This window comes from Squalius cephalus (assembly GCF_949319135.1).
Source record: "Squalius cephalus genome assembly, chromosome: 20".
Lineage (NCBI taxonomy): Eukaryota > Metazoa > Chordata > Actinopteri > Cypriniformes > Leuciscidae > Squalius > Squalius cephalus.
The window spans coordinates 23,094,784-23,110,513 of NC_137141.1; the positions used below are offsets into that span (position 1 = coordinate 23,094,784).

General features: G+C 35.9%; 1 protein-coding gene across 2 annotated transcripts in view; it reads left to right on the forward strand.

Moving 5' to 3' along the window:
- Positions 1–15,730, forward strand: part of mdga2a (MAM domain containing glycosylphosphatidylinositol anchor 2a) — a 135,142-nt gene that overhangs the window by 49,641 nt on the left and 69,771 nt on the right. For both annotated transcript variants that reach the window (XM_079853312.1, XM_079853313.1), the window contains exons 3-6: positions 872–1,046; positions 7,509–7,705; positions 9,145–9,277; positions 11,357–11,626. In XM_079853312.1, coding sequence (XP_079709438.1) covers positions 872–1,046; positions 7,509–7,705; positions 9,145–9,277; positions 11,357–11,626 — 775 coding nt within the window. The remainder of the gene's footprint in view (positions 1–871; positions 1,047–7,508; positions 7,706–9,144; positions 9,278–11,356; positions 11,627–15,730) is intronic.

The following is a 15,730-nucleotide window of genomic DNA, read 5'->3' on the forward strand; positions in this document are numbered from 1 at the left end:
AAGTCACTTTTCTCGTCACTTTTATCCTTATGGAAGGGGTAGGTTTAGGTGTGGAGGGTAGGTTTTTAACTATAATTAACATGAGTCTGTTATAATTTGATAGTATCATTTATTTTATGTTTTACTACCAGCTGTTATTTCATACTTAATAAGATTTAAAAGCAATATAAGCTCCTCTTACAAACATTTCAATCATAAAATATAAAATAATTTACTTCAAAAGATTGTTTTAGTCTTGTTTCTTTGGGGGAGACGTAACTTGTAGTAGGTGTAATCTGCAGGGACGCAGACAGAGCCTTCTCGATTTGTGTGCTGCAGTTTTTAGGCACACACTTTATGAAGAATTTATGCCATTGGCCAAATTTAAATAAAAAATAAAATAAAGTCTTGCAAAAAAGGCACTTATCTAGAATAAAATTCTCTGTAATAAAATAAAATATAAATATAAGATGAAAAACTTTAACTTAAATGAAAATTGGAAATAAGTTAAATTAGTTGAAAATAGTAAATTAGTTAGATAAAACAACTAACTGGATTGTTTAAGTTTAAGTTAAATTTAAATAGATAACGTTAAATATATCAAATTAAAATTAAAATTGAAATAAAAATAAAAATATTATTAAATACCATAATAGAATGTGAATAAAAAAAATACTAAAAGAACACTGTTCAATGTTAACTTTTTAACTCAACAATAATTTTGCCTTTTTTTATATCATTATTTACCATGTTTAAATATATATGAACCAAAGTGCTTCATCAGAGACAGACAAGGAGATGTGAACTTTGACTAGTTTAAACCTCTAGCTTATGATTCTCTTTTTAAGCTGATGTTATTTTTGTTTCTCTCTCTCTCTTTGTTTCACGTCAGATACGATGGACGAAGACAGCAGGCAGTGCTACTGACCGCTTCCAGGACTCCAGCGTATTCAACGAGACACTGCGCATAACCCGCATCCAGAGGCACCAGGGCGGTCGTTATTACTGTAAGGCTGAGAACGGACTCGGCACTCCCGCCATCAAATCCATCCGAGTGGATGTTTACTGTGAGTTAACAAGCTCATCCGCCCGTTGGCAGAAAACCACACACTCTTGCAAGTCATAGCTTGGTATTAGCCTTTGCTGACTGTGTCTGCATCTCTCTTCAGATTTTCAGATGGATACCTTGATTCAGCTCTTCACTTAAATCCTTAAGTTACAAATCACATACATGTAAGCAGTTGGAAAGATACTTACTGTATAAGCAAAAGTGTTTGCTGCACCTCTGGGTTCACTGTTGACTGTATATTGTCACCTCAAATTTTATAAACTAATAGAAAAGGAAAAAGTGTTGTCCTTCTGATTGTAGCATTTAAACATATGCTATATCAAATCATATATTTATTTATATTACAATTAAGGATTTTTAATTGAGCATTTTTAATAGAGGTCGACCGATTCATTGGTTTTGCCGATATATCGGTACCGATAGTTGATTGGTGGAACTATCGTTATCGGCAAAAATCCACACCGATAGTTTTTCCGGGTTGCGTGACTGCTGGCATTATACAGAGCGAGAGCAGCCTCTAGAGGACAAATAAAAACTATCACTGGCTGAGTTGTTTACTATGGAGTTAATATTGTGCCATAATTAAACAAACAAATCCAGCATTTTGCAAACAAACTCGATCTGCTTTGCAAAGGAAAACTCGACTCGCAAACAAACTCGATCTGCTTTGCAAAGGAAAACTCGACTCGCAAACAAACTCGATCTGCTTTGCAAAGGAAAACTCGACTCGCAAACAAACAGAAAGCAGTGTGCAAGTACAAAGGTCAATTTGAGCGAAAATGCAGTGGAGTAACACATATGCATTGTTTTGCAAATATAAATAAATGAGCCTAGATAATATTTCACAAATAAATATACAAACCATCCTACAAATTGCATGTAACCTTTGAACAAATTCCAAATCTAGTGCATACAAATGCATATCTGTCTGTTACACTTGGCTTTTTATGAGATCTCTCGGCTCGATTTTCTCACAAATGCAGTTGAGCAACTTCCTCTTCTAAAACAGTAGATGGCGCTAAACTAGGGGATTAATTTAGCGCTGTTCACCGGTCATTTTCCTCAGCTGTAGGCAAAGGCAAGTTTCAAATCTCCCGGGAGACTAGCGCTAAATTAATCCCCTAGTTTAGCGCCATCTACTGTTTTAGAAGAGGAAGTTGCTCAACTGCATTTGTGAGAAAATCTGCCTGGACACATTTGTGAGAAAATCGAGCTGAGAGATCTCATAAAAAGCCAAGTGTCTCACAATCATAACAGACAGATATGAATTTGTATGCACTAGATTTGGTATTTGTTCAAAGGTTACATGTAATTTTTAGGATGGTTTGTATTTATTTGTGAAATATTATCTAGGCTCATTTATTTATATTTGTAAAACAAAATACATATTTGTTACTCCAATGCATTTTCGCTCAAATTGACCTTTGTACTTGCAAATTGCTTTCTGTTTGTTTGCGAGTCGAGTTTTCCTTTGCAAAGCAGATCGAGTTTGTTTGCAAAATGCTGGATTTGTTTGTTTAATTATGGCACAATATTAACTCCATAGTTTAAGTTAACGCGTGAGGCTGCGCGCAGCACGATGATCATTAGTAGTGGCTACCTCAAGCGGTTAAAACAATGTGAAAAAAACACACGCAAACCTGACACAAATGTTTTATGTCGCAATTGTTACCATCTATTTGCATTATCTTATATCCAGCTGGTCACTTTTATGCATTCATTAGCCGGCGAAGTTTAATATTTAAACCTAGTGACGTGATTGCTTTCTCAACATCATGTAGCCGACAGAAACATGAACAAATTACAAACGCATTCGATTTCAGTTATTGTTTTTATCACTACAATACATATTGTTATTTTGATTAGATAGTCATCAAGTGTTCTAAAATAGAAGCAAATAAAGTGAGAGACTATACATGTAATATAGGTCTACATTTATGTAATTTTAATGCTTTGGCCTTTGCAGATATTTAAATATGGCCATCTTTAAGCATGATTCATATGAAATGGTAACACTTTACAATAAGATTACAATTTTAGCATTAACTAAGGTTAATAAATGTTGTAGAAGTATTGTTAGTTTGTTCATTTTTAACATTTACTAATACATTTTAAATTGAGTTTTATCTGTTATTACCTAAGTTAATGTACTATGAACTAACATGAATGATCAAGGTACAATTGTATTGCTCAAATATTATTACATGCAGTAAAAACGTATATTGCATAATGCATATAGTTCATGAAAGCTAGCTAATACATCCTTGTTAACAAATGGAACTTGCAAAGTGTTACCCATGAAATTTACATAGGCTATGTTTCTAGGTTATAGCTAAAGAAACACACATTTGTCCTGTAACATTTTAATGTTTAAATTATTTTCTGTAGAGTTCGTTCTGTAGAACTTCTCATTTTAATATATTCATATTTATATATTTATTTCATTTAGCACATTTCAGTTCAGCACTGTTTTACTTGGAGTTTGTTGTTTGTTTTTAATCCCAGTATCCATTAAAAAATAATATCGGTTGAATAATCGATTATCAGCATGTACGGTCAAACCTAAATATCGGTATCGGTAAAATCCACTATCGGTCGACTTCTAATTTCTAATCATATACCATTAAGATTGTTAATAGAACACTTGTTTTCAAATTTGTACTTCTGTCTCCTTTTTTCATGATTATGAAAAAAACCAGAAAAAAAAAGTTTTTTTTTTTTTTTTTTATCCCTTGCTTGTTTAGCTATTATGAGTGCCCATTATTCAAAACCATTTCTCTGAAGAAAAAAAAAAAAAAAAATCGTTAGGCACAGTAATCTAAATAATTTATCATGGCCAAATGACCTTCCAGCATTGTTTATAATGGGCCAGAACGTTTTCTAAGCGTTAATGTGTCTCTCACTAGTTGCTTTATGCAGCTCGAAGTGAGACGGTTGTACAAATTCCAAGCATATTTTACATGCTTTCTTTGGCACAATATTCACTAACAAAACAGGGTGTTATAGTGACTAAATCTCAGCCTCTTAAGGAGCTAGCCATTAGCCACAACCTTTGTACCCTTGAGCAATGAATGTTCCTAAAATAAGTTTACAGTAGGTCACTTTGAATAAAAGTAAATGCTAAATAGCTTATCCACTTATGGTTTCATTTAATGATACAGACACAATAACAAATAATGACTGGACAGTGACACAAGGAAGTGCTTAAGGAAACAATACAGTACTACTAATAAATACATGTTACTTTATTGCTATAATCTAAGTTTATTTCCATCACTATCTGTAGTTAGTTATGCTAGTCATCTGCAATAGCTTTGCTTTATATGTGAAATTTAACCAGATTTTTTTACATTTTATTTTTAATATTTTGACTTTTGGTGCTGTCACTTTTTATCTTCCACTGTTTTATATATGATATATTTATATTTTTGAAATATTATAATAATTAATATACTATTATATGTATAATACATATATTATAGTATGTAAAATAATATATAATATAATATTTATATGATATATTTATATAAAGATACACTACTGTTCCAAAGTTAATAAATATACACTACTGTTCAGTCATTTAAATTGTAATAATATTATATAAAATTACTGTTTAACTGTATTTCTAAACAAATACATGTGTCCTTTGTTGCATAAGAGCATATATTCAAAAACATTTAAAAAATCTTACTGACCCCAAACTTTTAAGCGATAGTACAGTATATACTGTTTATAATATATTGTGGTATGTTACAGTATAAGGAACCATTTTAAGTCTAGCTACATTTTATATTTTATATTAACAACTGAAGAAAAACATGCATGCAAAACTAGAAAACAGCAAAAAATATGTTCAGGTGCCAATATTAATGTGTATCGTATGATATATGGAAACCTTTACCTCTTCAGATGTTTCATTACGGCTTTATGTTTGAAATGAATTACAGTACTTCTGATATGGTCGAACTTACATTATCAGGGCTCTAATGGAGCATGTGTTATTTCTTGTATTTCGTGTCTAGCACATTTCTTAGCCATCAAAAGCCAGACAGGGAGTTTTTTTATGTGACTCATCATAAGAGCATATCTCATCTATGTCTCTTTCAAAGAGTTTTGCACTCATACACGTCATCATTCTGAGTCTGTGAACACTTTTATTTTCTTAGAGATGCAACATGGCCTCATTATCGACTTAAAGGCACTTCTCATTGAAGTTTTGGCAACCGTAGACTTTGTTGAAATCAAATGCATGGCTTTGAATATGTGACGAAATGCATAAAATGAGAGTTTTAATGAATGAGTGAAATGAAAATGAGGATTATTCTTCAAAGAGACATCATTGTCAGTAAGCTAGCTCCTGAATTTTTCCAAGTTTCAAAGGTTTACTCCTCTGCTATCGGAACCATCAAAAGCTATCACAACCTGTCAAAAAAGGAGTTGTGTGTTGCCTCTGTTCCCTACAGACACGGAGGAGCCATAGATGTTGTAAAGTGATTTACGGTAGCACAGAGAGATGAATAGAAGGAGCGATGGACGATGACAGGCAGCATTGCCGTGGGGAGACAATGAGGAGCAAGTCATTACCCTTGAATTAGAGAACAGGCCTCAGCTTGTCATTTTTATTCCAGCTTCATGGTGGACTATTCGCTGGTGGGCACTTGCTTTTATCGATCAGAGACATGCTACTCCTGATGCAGTGATCAAAGCCTAGATACATGTCATTGATAAAGAACAGCCAACACACTGCCGATAAACAACTGAGTACTTCGATTTGGAGTGCCCGTGTTGTCTCTAAGCGTGGCAGCACTCACTAGTCATTAGTTTAAAGCGGTCAAGATAGGCAATAGCGATATTGATTACATTCAAGTTTATATTTGTTCCAGAGTGGTCTACTGAAACCTTGAATCCAGTGATCCATTTTTTTTCCTCAAATGACAGAGATAGTTCACCCACAAATGACAACTCTGTGATCATTTACTCACCCTCATTTTATTCCAAACCTGTATGTCATTTTTTGTTTTGTGAAACTTAAAATATGCTTTTGTCCATATAATAGTGTTTTTTTTTTTTTGTTTGTTTGTTTTCCTGGACCCCATTGACGTTCAATGAATTAATTTGTGGTTCAGTATTAAAAATATAACCTGACACGCAGGAAATGAGTCGTACCAATGCTGTCTGTCAAATTGTTATCGGACAGGTTGATTAATGTTTTAAAGCAGGAGAAAGAAAGATGTTGAAAGGCACAGCTTACTGATTGCTGAGAGTTCTCTAAAATTGCATTGCTTTGAGGGCAGTCTAAAAGCACATGGCTCCTCACTCAAGCACTGTAATTATTGTGGCTCTTGAAAAAAATTACAGTTGTAAAAATACTCACAATTCAGATGCCAAAATAAAGGCCCCCGAAGTGGTCCATCATTTTAGACATTATGTTTGTTGTTAATGCTTGAATGGTTTGTGGAGAGGTGAATAGTGTTTGGATCTTTATATACCCATACAGAGATTTCAGGTAACACTTTACTTTGATTCAATTTGGTATCAATTGTTAATGCATAAACAAACAATAAACAACAATTGTACAGCATTTATTAATGCAGATTGATATTAATTTATTAATAATATGTTTATCATTTAAATGTATACATTAAGTATTGTTAATTTATATAACTTGAAATGTTAATGTATTATTATATGTAGAATTTAACACACATTATTAATGTTGGTTGATAATGTACTGTTCATTGTTATATGTTAGGTATTGCATTAACTAATGTTAACATATATTCCTTGACCTTTATTGTAAAGTGTTACCTGACTGCATTGGATCTCAATCATTTTAACTGGTGTTTAATGAGTTAAGTATTAAAAATGTGCAAAGCAATTTATGTCTATATTGGACCATAATAGGCTACTGTATGATTTGCGCTCCAGTAAATTTCAATTCTTTTATGGGCTTCTTTCTTAATTTAGGTCGTTTTTGGCTCATTAAGCAATTCAGCAAATTGTGCCTTCAATCTCGAAGCAAAGAAAGAAACAGGGAAAAATCACATATATCACTGTGTAATGTTTGAATTATTCTACATTATTGAGGTATATTTAGCAACAACTTAATGCTAGTAGTGGCACACAACTGTTCCACTGTGACATATGCATTTGAATTGAGCTTCCTTTTTAGAATTGGGACATGAATATTAATGTAAAATGTAGGGTGTAAATAAAGCTAAAATGGATGTTTTTGTTTACCTGTAACCTAGTTTTCTGTTTATTTACATTCTGTCATTTCCATACTTCTGTCCTACATGTCTGCATACTGAAGCCTTTTTCAGAAATATACCTAGCTAGAGTTCTAGATGGCTATTTCTGTATTCCACTATCTCTACAGAAGTCTCCTGGCGGTTTTCAGGGTGATTTGAGCAATGCTAGATCAGCATGAGCGTGACCAACCCATCTGTTTACATTTCAGATTTAGATGACCCCATCGTGACGGTCCATCAGAGTATAGGCGAGGCAAAGGAGCAGTTCTACTATGAGAGGACAGTGTTCCTGCGGTGTGCTGCCAATTCAAACCCTCCGGTGCGGTACAGCTGGAGACGAGGGAGGGAGTTCCTGTCCCAAGGTTCGGACAAGGGTGTGGAGATCTATGAGCCTTTCTTCACACAGGTAAGACATTGGGATAAATTGATGGAAATAAATCTTGTGGTGTCAATCAAGAGGTGCATCCATTTTTGGTCAAAATCTTGTATTGTCCATGCAAGAGTCAAGCTTTCTGTAAAGTCTACTCCAGCACATCCCAATGGACTCAGAGGTGCCAATTCATGTGTGAAAATGATTCTTCATGCTCCCTCCCAACCACTTGGTCGATGCAAAATATATGATATTCGCACTGCACTTCAGTTAAATGGAATCATATTTATTTGTTTGTAATATAAAAAATAGATTATATAGTGTGCATCAATGGTGACATTTAATACTAGATCACTTTAATATAAGATAACTTTATGAAAGGTTGAAAACATGTGATGAATTTCATTGCTCTTGCATCAAAGTTGTCGCAGCTATCAAGAGAGACAAAGAGAGAGCATCAGTTTGACATTGTGAGTGTTATCTGGTCCAGAAGGATGCACATCAGAAATGACAGTTAAAAAAAAGTGCTTTCAAAACACAGCTTTGCCATATCCGATATGGCACAGTGATTGGCCCAGAGTGGATCTGTCTTGGTAATTAGTCATAAGATGCAGGGTATTTCTGGACCTGTTTCGCTCTTCTTATTCCCCACAGAGAATCATTCATGCAACATTAGTCTGTGCACTTAGAGGAGATACTACATGTTATTTTCAATAGAGCCTTCTTTATCTTTCAACCCCTTCAGAACTATGACTATGAAGCTGATGCACTGCAGTTTTCTGTCAATATCTCAGGTTAGAAAGCAGATCAAAAGCCAAGAATCTTCAGAAGGTTTTGGTATCAAACAGTGCCATTATTTATGAACCGCTGTAAGTGCACAGTTGCCATAATAAACTGGTTTTGCTTCTGAACACAGATTTTACATTGGACATTAAGTGATGAAAACCCTGTTTTGTTCATGTTAACTTATTTGGCTGCTTCTACCAAAATGACAGATGATTTTTTTTTATGTGATCAACAACAAATCTCCTCCTCCCTTCTAAAAGGTCAGTTTATTTATTAGCACCATTATATGGTTAGTTGCATTTAATTATTTGTATTTAGCATTGTTTTACGCAAACTAAAAAGGTTGTATAGAGTTGTGTAGAGTTGTATACATCAAAACAAGTTGTATATACTCACTGAAATGGAAGCAACTTCACCAAAGAGAGCACCAATCACTCTAATGCTGACTTGAACATAACAAAATATAAGCAAAAATACTCCATAGAGCTAAAATATATGTAAATCCTGAATAAAAAATATTAGCTATCAAAAGAAAAACAACACCAATTATTCATATTAGTATAATATTTAAATATTCAACTTTTTGGTACTTTGTTGAATCACCTCTTGATGTCTAATGTAAAATCTGTGTCCTGAAGCAAAACCCGTTGAGATCCTGATTTATACAAGATCATCTTCTTGGCTTGCAGGGTGAGACCAAGATCCTGAAGTTAAAGAACCTGCGTCCTCAGGACTACGCTAACTACACATGCACTGCCTCTGTCCGCAATGTCTGTGGCATCCCCGACAAGAGTGTGCTATTCCGGCTCACCAACAAAACCGGTGAGAGATGCCAAAGATACCTCCTCCTTGTGCACAGCATTGTCTGTTATTTTAGTCTCCTTCTGCTATATTTGAGCCGTCCAACGAGTAAGAAAGTACATGCGAGCAGCACCACATAAGCAACTCTCCAAAGGAAGTGCCCTAAGGCTCTTGTCACCACAAGTGCTGTGTGGTCTGATAATCAGCGAGCTGTGAGTGCTGCATGTGTTATTGAGTATGTTACGCCTGTTACATTTAGAGGTCTGCTGCTACTTTTCTCCTCCTTCGTCAGTTGATGGCTGAAGAACCCGCCCTAGGCTAATGTTTTCACCACTGGCCTTGCAGTTAATTCAGTCTATGGCAAAACTATATTCTTAAGGAAATGGCCCTGCGGGTTCCTGTGCTCCTTATCTGTCTCGGTGGGCTTCACATGCTACTGCGGCGAAGACCTAACCTTTACGGAATCCATTAAAGTCGAAGGACCTTTTCCTCCGGCCATCTCTGTTTCTCTATCTTCCTCTCCCACCCCACCACCCTGCTCATTTTCTTGCACTATCCTTCTTTCTCACTTCTTTTCCATCTCTCAGCGCATTTCTGGCAACACATTGCCTGATGATGATGATCATGGCACAATCCCGGGGATTGACTGATAGCTTTGCCAACTTGAAAGCCCTTACATCACAGCTTGCCAGTGTGCTTTTGGGACAAGGCCTTGATTATATAGATTGGATGTGGTCACCTGGTGCATTATGGGCCCAAGTAAACCAATCTCTTTGGGTGATAATTGTAAATACCACTTTTTTTAAGTATAAACCCATTAGCGTAATTAGGTAAACCACCATAATTGTCATCAAGAGGTGACAGTACGTGAACTTTGTGTATTTGCTGTAATTACTCACTTGAAGTTGGCTGTGCACCTGGTATTGCTTCTAAACAAGCATATAAACTGTTTTTGATTCCTTTAAAATCTTATAACGTCACTTAATTAATATTCATGAGTCAAGCTAGTAAGTTTTATGTTTCTTCTTCCTCATTTTTTTTTGAAGCTCCAACGCCCCTGGATTTAAAAGGATACTCCACCCAAAAATGAATATTCTCTTATCATTTACTCACCCTCATGCCATTCCTGATATATATTATTAGACTTTTTTTCTTTAGATGAACACAAACAAATATTTTTTTGAAAAATAATCCATCTCCAGTGTTGCCAGACCCCTTTAGCCACTTTTTTTTTATTTAAAAAAATCTCCTAGCGAAAAATCTAGTGTCTTTTTGGACAAACCTCAGTAACTTTCCAAATGTTGCCAGCGAGTGCGAGGTCTTGCTTTCTCCCTGCCATCACACCTCTCTCTGTGTCTACCCTGTTCAGTGAATGGCTGAGAGGAGCAGTAGCACATTCTGTTGAGCACACGGCTGCCGACAGGCGTGAATGGACTTATATTTTAAGAATTTAGTTTCACCAAACTCTCTCAATTCAGATAATTTTACACATATAAAAAAAAATTGTCATTCACTATATCATACTCGTTCTATTGTCTGACAAAAAAATATATAGGAAATGAGAACAGCTTTATTGGACATTCGACTAATATTATATTACAATATATTATATTATATTATATTATATCATATTATATTAAAATATAGTATGTGAGCACGGATTAGGAGAGAAAACGCACTAGGCAGTTAGAACACAAGTGAATATGCTAATTGACGCATGACGTCATCTAGCGACATTTAGCGACTTTTTGGGCAGGCTTTAGCTACTTTCCTTTGAAAATAGTTGGCAACACTGTCCATCTCTGTGAGTCCATATAATGCAAGTGCCCCAAAATGTATGCTGCAAAAACCATGCAAAACGAACATGAACGTAATCCATAAAATGTCTTCTGAAGCGAAATAATGTGCATATGTGAGTAAAATACTGTTAACATTTTAAAACTATAAACCATCGCTTCCGGACAGCTGTCATACGTGCATTCGCTTATGTAAACGTCAGCATGTTGTGAAACGTGATGCAAGTGCGAGTATTCCCTTAAGTAAGAAAATAGGTCTTCCATGTGAAGCTGATAAGATTAACCAGTTCTGTTTTTGTTTTAGCCTCTCCCTCTATTAAGCTGCTTGTGGAAGACCCCATTGTGGCCAACCCTGGGCAGACAGTGACTCTGGTATGCATCATCTCTGGAGGCGAGCCCAACCCGACCCTGGCGTGGGTCCGGAATGGCGAAGAGCTTCCAAAGAAGAGCGTTCTCAACGGTGGAACCCTCACTATACCTGCCATCAGCACGGATGAAGCTGGTGTTTACAGCTGTGTAGCCAGTAACAACGTGGGTAATCCTGCAAAGAAATCCACCAACATTGTCGTCAGAGGTGAGAAGAGAGGCCTTGAGGCCGAGCTGGTTTAGTTTGTTTGTGCTTGATGTGTCATAGTTTCTGGAAATTGTTTATTTGCAGCAGGTGTATATAGCACTGGCCACACAGTGCACCCCAAGAGTCTAGTAGAACTAGACAAAACTATCAAATATGTGACTTTGATGTTGGAGAAGTGGCCTGGAGTGCCGAGATTGTGTATTAGTATGTTTGCGTGGATGACCTGAGTTTGCATTAGGCTTGCGGCATTTTCAGATCCCTCTGCTCTCATCAGGAATTATCAGTATATTTTAAAGTTAAAGTTAAAATTCAGATCTAATTTCTATTTGAATATTTAGAACCAAATCAAACCATGTCTGACCCTTAGAAACATGATATTTGTGAAGCCAAATGTTTTATATGCCTTAATTTATATGTATAAAATTAGAATTTGAATTGCTCCCTTATGTAGAACAACCTGGTAGTTAGAATGAATTATTAGTGAATTAAAATATTTTTTTCCACAAAAAATATTAAGCAGCTGTTTTCAACTCTGATAATAATAAGGAATTTTACCCCAAATCAGCATTATTAGAATGATTTCTGAAGGATCATGTGACACTGGACTGGAGTAATGATGATGAAAATTCAATAAATTAAATGTAAAATATTTTAAAATAGAAAGCAGTTATTTTAAATTCAAATAACATTTCACAAAATTACTATTTTTACTGTATGTTTGATTCAAAAATGCAGTCTTGGTGAGCATAAGAGACTTCTGAACGTGTATGTACTGTATTAGCCTGGCTAACGTCAGACCTCTTCTCATTGAGACGTGGTCTGGGAACCATATGTTCATTTTCTCGTATTTGAGGCGTGGTTTACGAATGCCCAGAGCCGTTTATTGGGCGCTACGAATGTCTATCAAATGTGCCTGCACGTAGCTCATAGCCAATCGTTTCAATTATACCAGATGACGTATGTAGAGCGACAGAAATTCGACGAGGAAGAAGACGAAATAAACTTGCGTTCTAAACTACTCAGAACACTATATAAGGCTGCATCGAAAGGTAACTTCGTGTCTGATGCCCTGTTGGATCCATAGATATAAACAAACTGCTTCGGTGTGTCGCATAGACGTCGTCATCGTCTTGCTGCTCCCTCCCCGTTCTGTGATTGGTTCCCTTTTTGAGGGGAAAATCTGGTCCATGGTATCCAGGCTGTCTAGCAGCGTGAATAAAATCGCGCTGTGTGCAAGGCAGCATGGGGAAACCCAGGCTATGTATATATAAGATACTGACAAGATGCAAAAAGTTAGTATTTGTTAGTATTTACACTAGGGTGTAAATAACATCTAATTTCCTTTACACTCAGTGTAAATTGCCTCCACCAATAAGTTTTACAAGCCTCTCAAGTTTGCTGTCAGCATTTTCCACTATACCCATTACCATTTATCAGTGCATAATGAATTACTTAATGATTATCATGAAGGCAGAATGACAATACATGGGGGTAATAAATATCTTATGAATGCAGTACAATTATGAATAATGACTAACAGTATGCATCGAAAAACAATCAAGTTGTGGTTCGAAGCTGATGCGAAAGGACGAAGATTTTGCTTCTGCTTACGGTAAGCGTTATTAGAAAAGTATTTGTTGAAACTTTCAAGACTCAGCCTTGCTTGAAATGTCTTATAAATAGGTGCTCTTCCAGCCAGCGTCATTACCTAGTGTAATGAATATCCATGACTTTGACGTATTACATCTAGCCAAAAGAGCAGAGTGAAATGGAGAAAAGGAGTTGCTTTTTCAGGCATGTGTGTGTGGGACTCTCTCTGAAGAAGCTTTACTATCCCCGGTTTGGAGCAGCTTTTATAGCTTACTTCACAGTTACTCCTTCTCAAGGCTGATCCCCTGTGTGCACAAAAAGCTGTTTACACATCTGGAGGTCCAGGTTTAAATGTGAATCCCTTACTGTCTGTCAACTCACCGGGTCTGGGGAGCACAGTGAGATTACGCATTTCCAGCGAGCTGGGTTTGTGTGTGAGGCTGGAGAGTATGATGGGAGTCAGATGTCTTGCCAGTGAGGAGGATCATCTTGGTGAGGTAGACAGCAAAGGGGAAGAGGATCATACCAAAGAAAGAAATCTGCCATGTGTAATTCTCCAAGCTCTCCTCACAACAAAGAACAGTTTAGTTTGTGGTTAGTATCATTACTGACTAGTATCAGTATCATTCTGAGTATCGTTTTTTTGAGGATTTTTTTTTCTTCTGATCTGATATCCAGAAACCTTTTTAAATGTCCTTGGTCAGATGAGTGTGGTTTAGTAGAGGGTAATTGCTGTGATATCGATTTTAATGTTTTACTTAGCACTCTTTTGACTCAAATACGGTAATAAAATGATTCAACTCAGTTCAATAATCATTCTCCATTTATTTTTTCTATTTATTTGGAATAAGCAAGATAATGTACTGTCACTCAAGAACGAAAAACATGATTAGAGGTATGCAACGATTCTGCCACTGTGTTGTTGAAGCAAATAGCAGTAAATAGCAAAATAGTCTAAAATATGACTCAGATTAACTTATTGTTTATAAAATAATTGTATAAAAGTAATATAGCAATTGCAATTGTGCTGCTCGTGTGATATTGCTTAAAAACCCAGACTTGGTGATCAGGGCACCAGGTCGAAGTAGGTCTTTTATTTTGCGTTAATGACCAGCTGACTGTACATTATCCCATAAATAAATTCCACATTAGAAGCCAGTTATTTATTGCCATACATAACCCTCTGAGACACTTTTTGCATTATTCATTCAATGTAATATTAAAATGCTATTATTTTAACATTCGTTTTCATTAGATTTTGATCCTATTATCCCATTATGTTTTTTCATTAGACATACTGTTCCTCTGGTGGCTCAGTTTCTGGTCCTGGTTGCTTTCCTATAATCAATGTTGCAGAAACAGTTTGCATACCTAATGATCCAGAGCTTTTATAACACTTTAAAAGTATTTTCAATGTATTAATTGACTCTCACAACAACAAAATGAACTTCCCACAATTCCGTTCACCTTACTTTTGTGTTTTTCTTCATGTATTAACCACCTTCAGTGGAGAGCTACTCATTTTCCACTACATCACATGAAACCATGAATGTTGTAATATCATTGCCACGTCTTTATGGCTCACTTGTGGCCAATGCTTCTTTTTTGTCCTAGACGTGTTGGCCATTTAGGTTTTAAATGCTTTTTCTTATGGATGGAAACAACATTATTGGGCAGAAAATAGCAATGATAGGCCCATTCTTTAGCTCCATAGATTGAGGAAGGTTTTATAATATAAGATCGTCAGAGGGGACGTTACAAGCTTGAGCTGCGCAGCTTCTTTGCTGCACAGATGGCGGAATCTCATTTGTTGGGCAAAATAAGCAAGGGATTGGAGAGAAAACGATATTACATGGGAGGGTTTGGAAGTTGGGTAATCCCAACACACTCTGCTGGCTGCTTGTACAAAGCTCTATGATAGCAGCTGTACTGGCCATTTGAAATATGACCTTTTCTCCTGCAATGGGAAAAAGAGCATGTGTAGCCAGATGGGGTGGTGTATGAGGTGAACTGTTTCTCCAATCACTTTATTGGGGAGGAAGCTGAACTCTTGAGGATGGATGAAGGTAGAATAGAGGTGGCTCTATTTTACTTTGTTTTGTGAGGAGAAGATATAGAGCAGTATATTGGATTAAGCAAATACCCTCCATTATTTTGTCATAATATTTAAGATTTAATTGGATATAAAATGTCCATCCATTTACACAGATTTAACATAAATTAAACTAAGCCAATCTAGTACATGTTAACGAATTGTTTGTTCCACTGCTAGCCAAATGAATTGAATAAACTTAGTTGTTTTTACAATTAACAGATTTATGTGGATTCTTTGGAATTTCAATAAAATATGATTATTTAATTAAAATCAAAATGATGCAAATACTGTTTCCTGAGCAAATTAAGTGTGTGTGTGTGTGTGTGTGTGTGTGTGTGTGTGTGTGTGTGTGTGTGTGTGTGTGTGTGTGTGTGTGTGTGTGTGTGTGTGTGTGTGTGTGTGTGTGTGTGTGTGTGTGT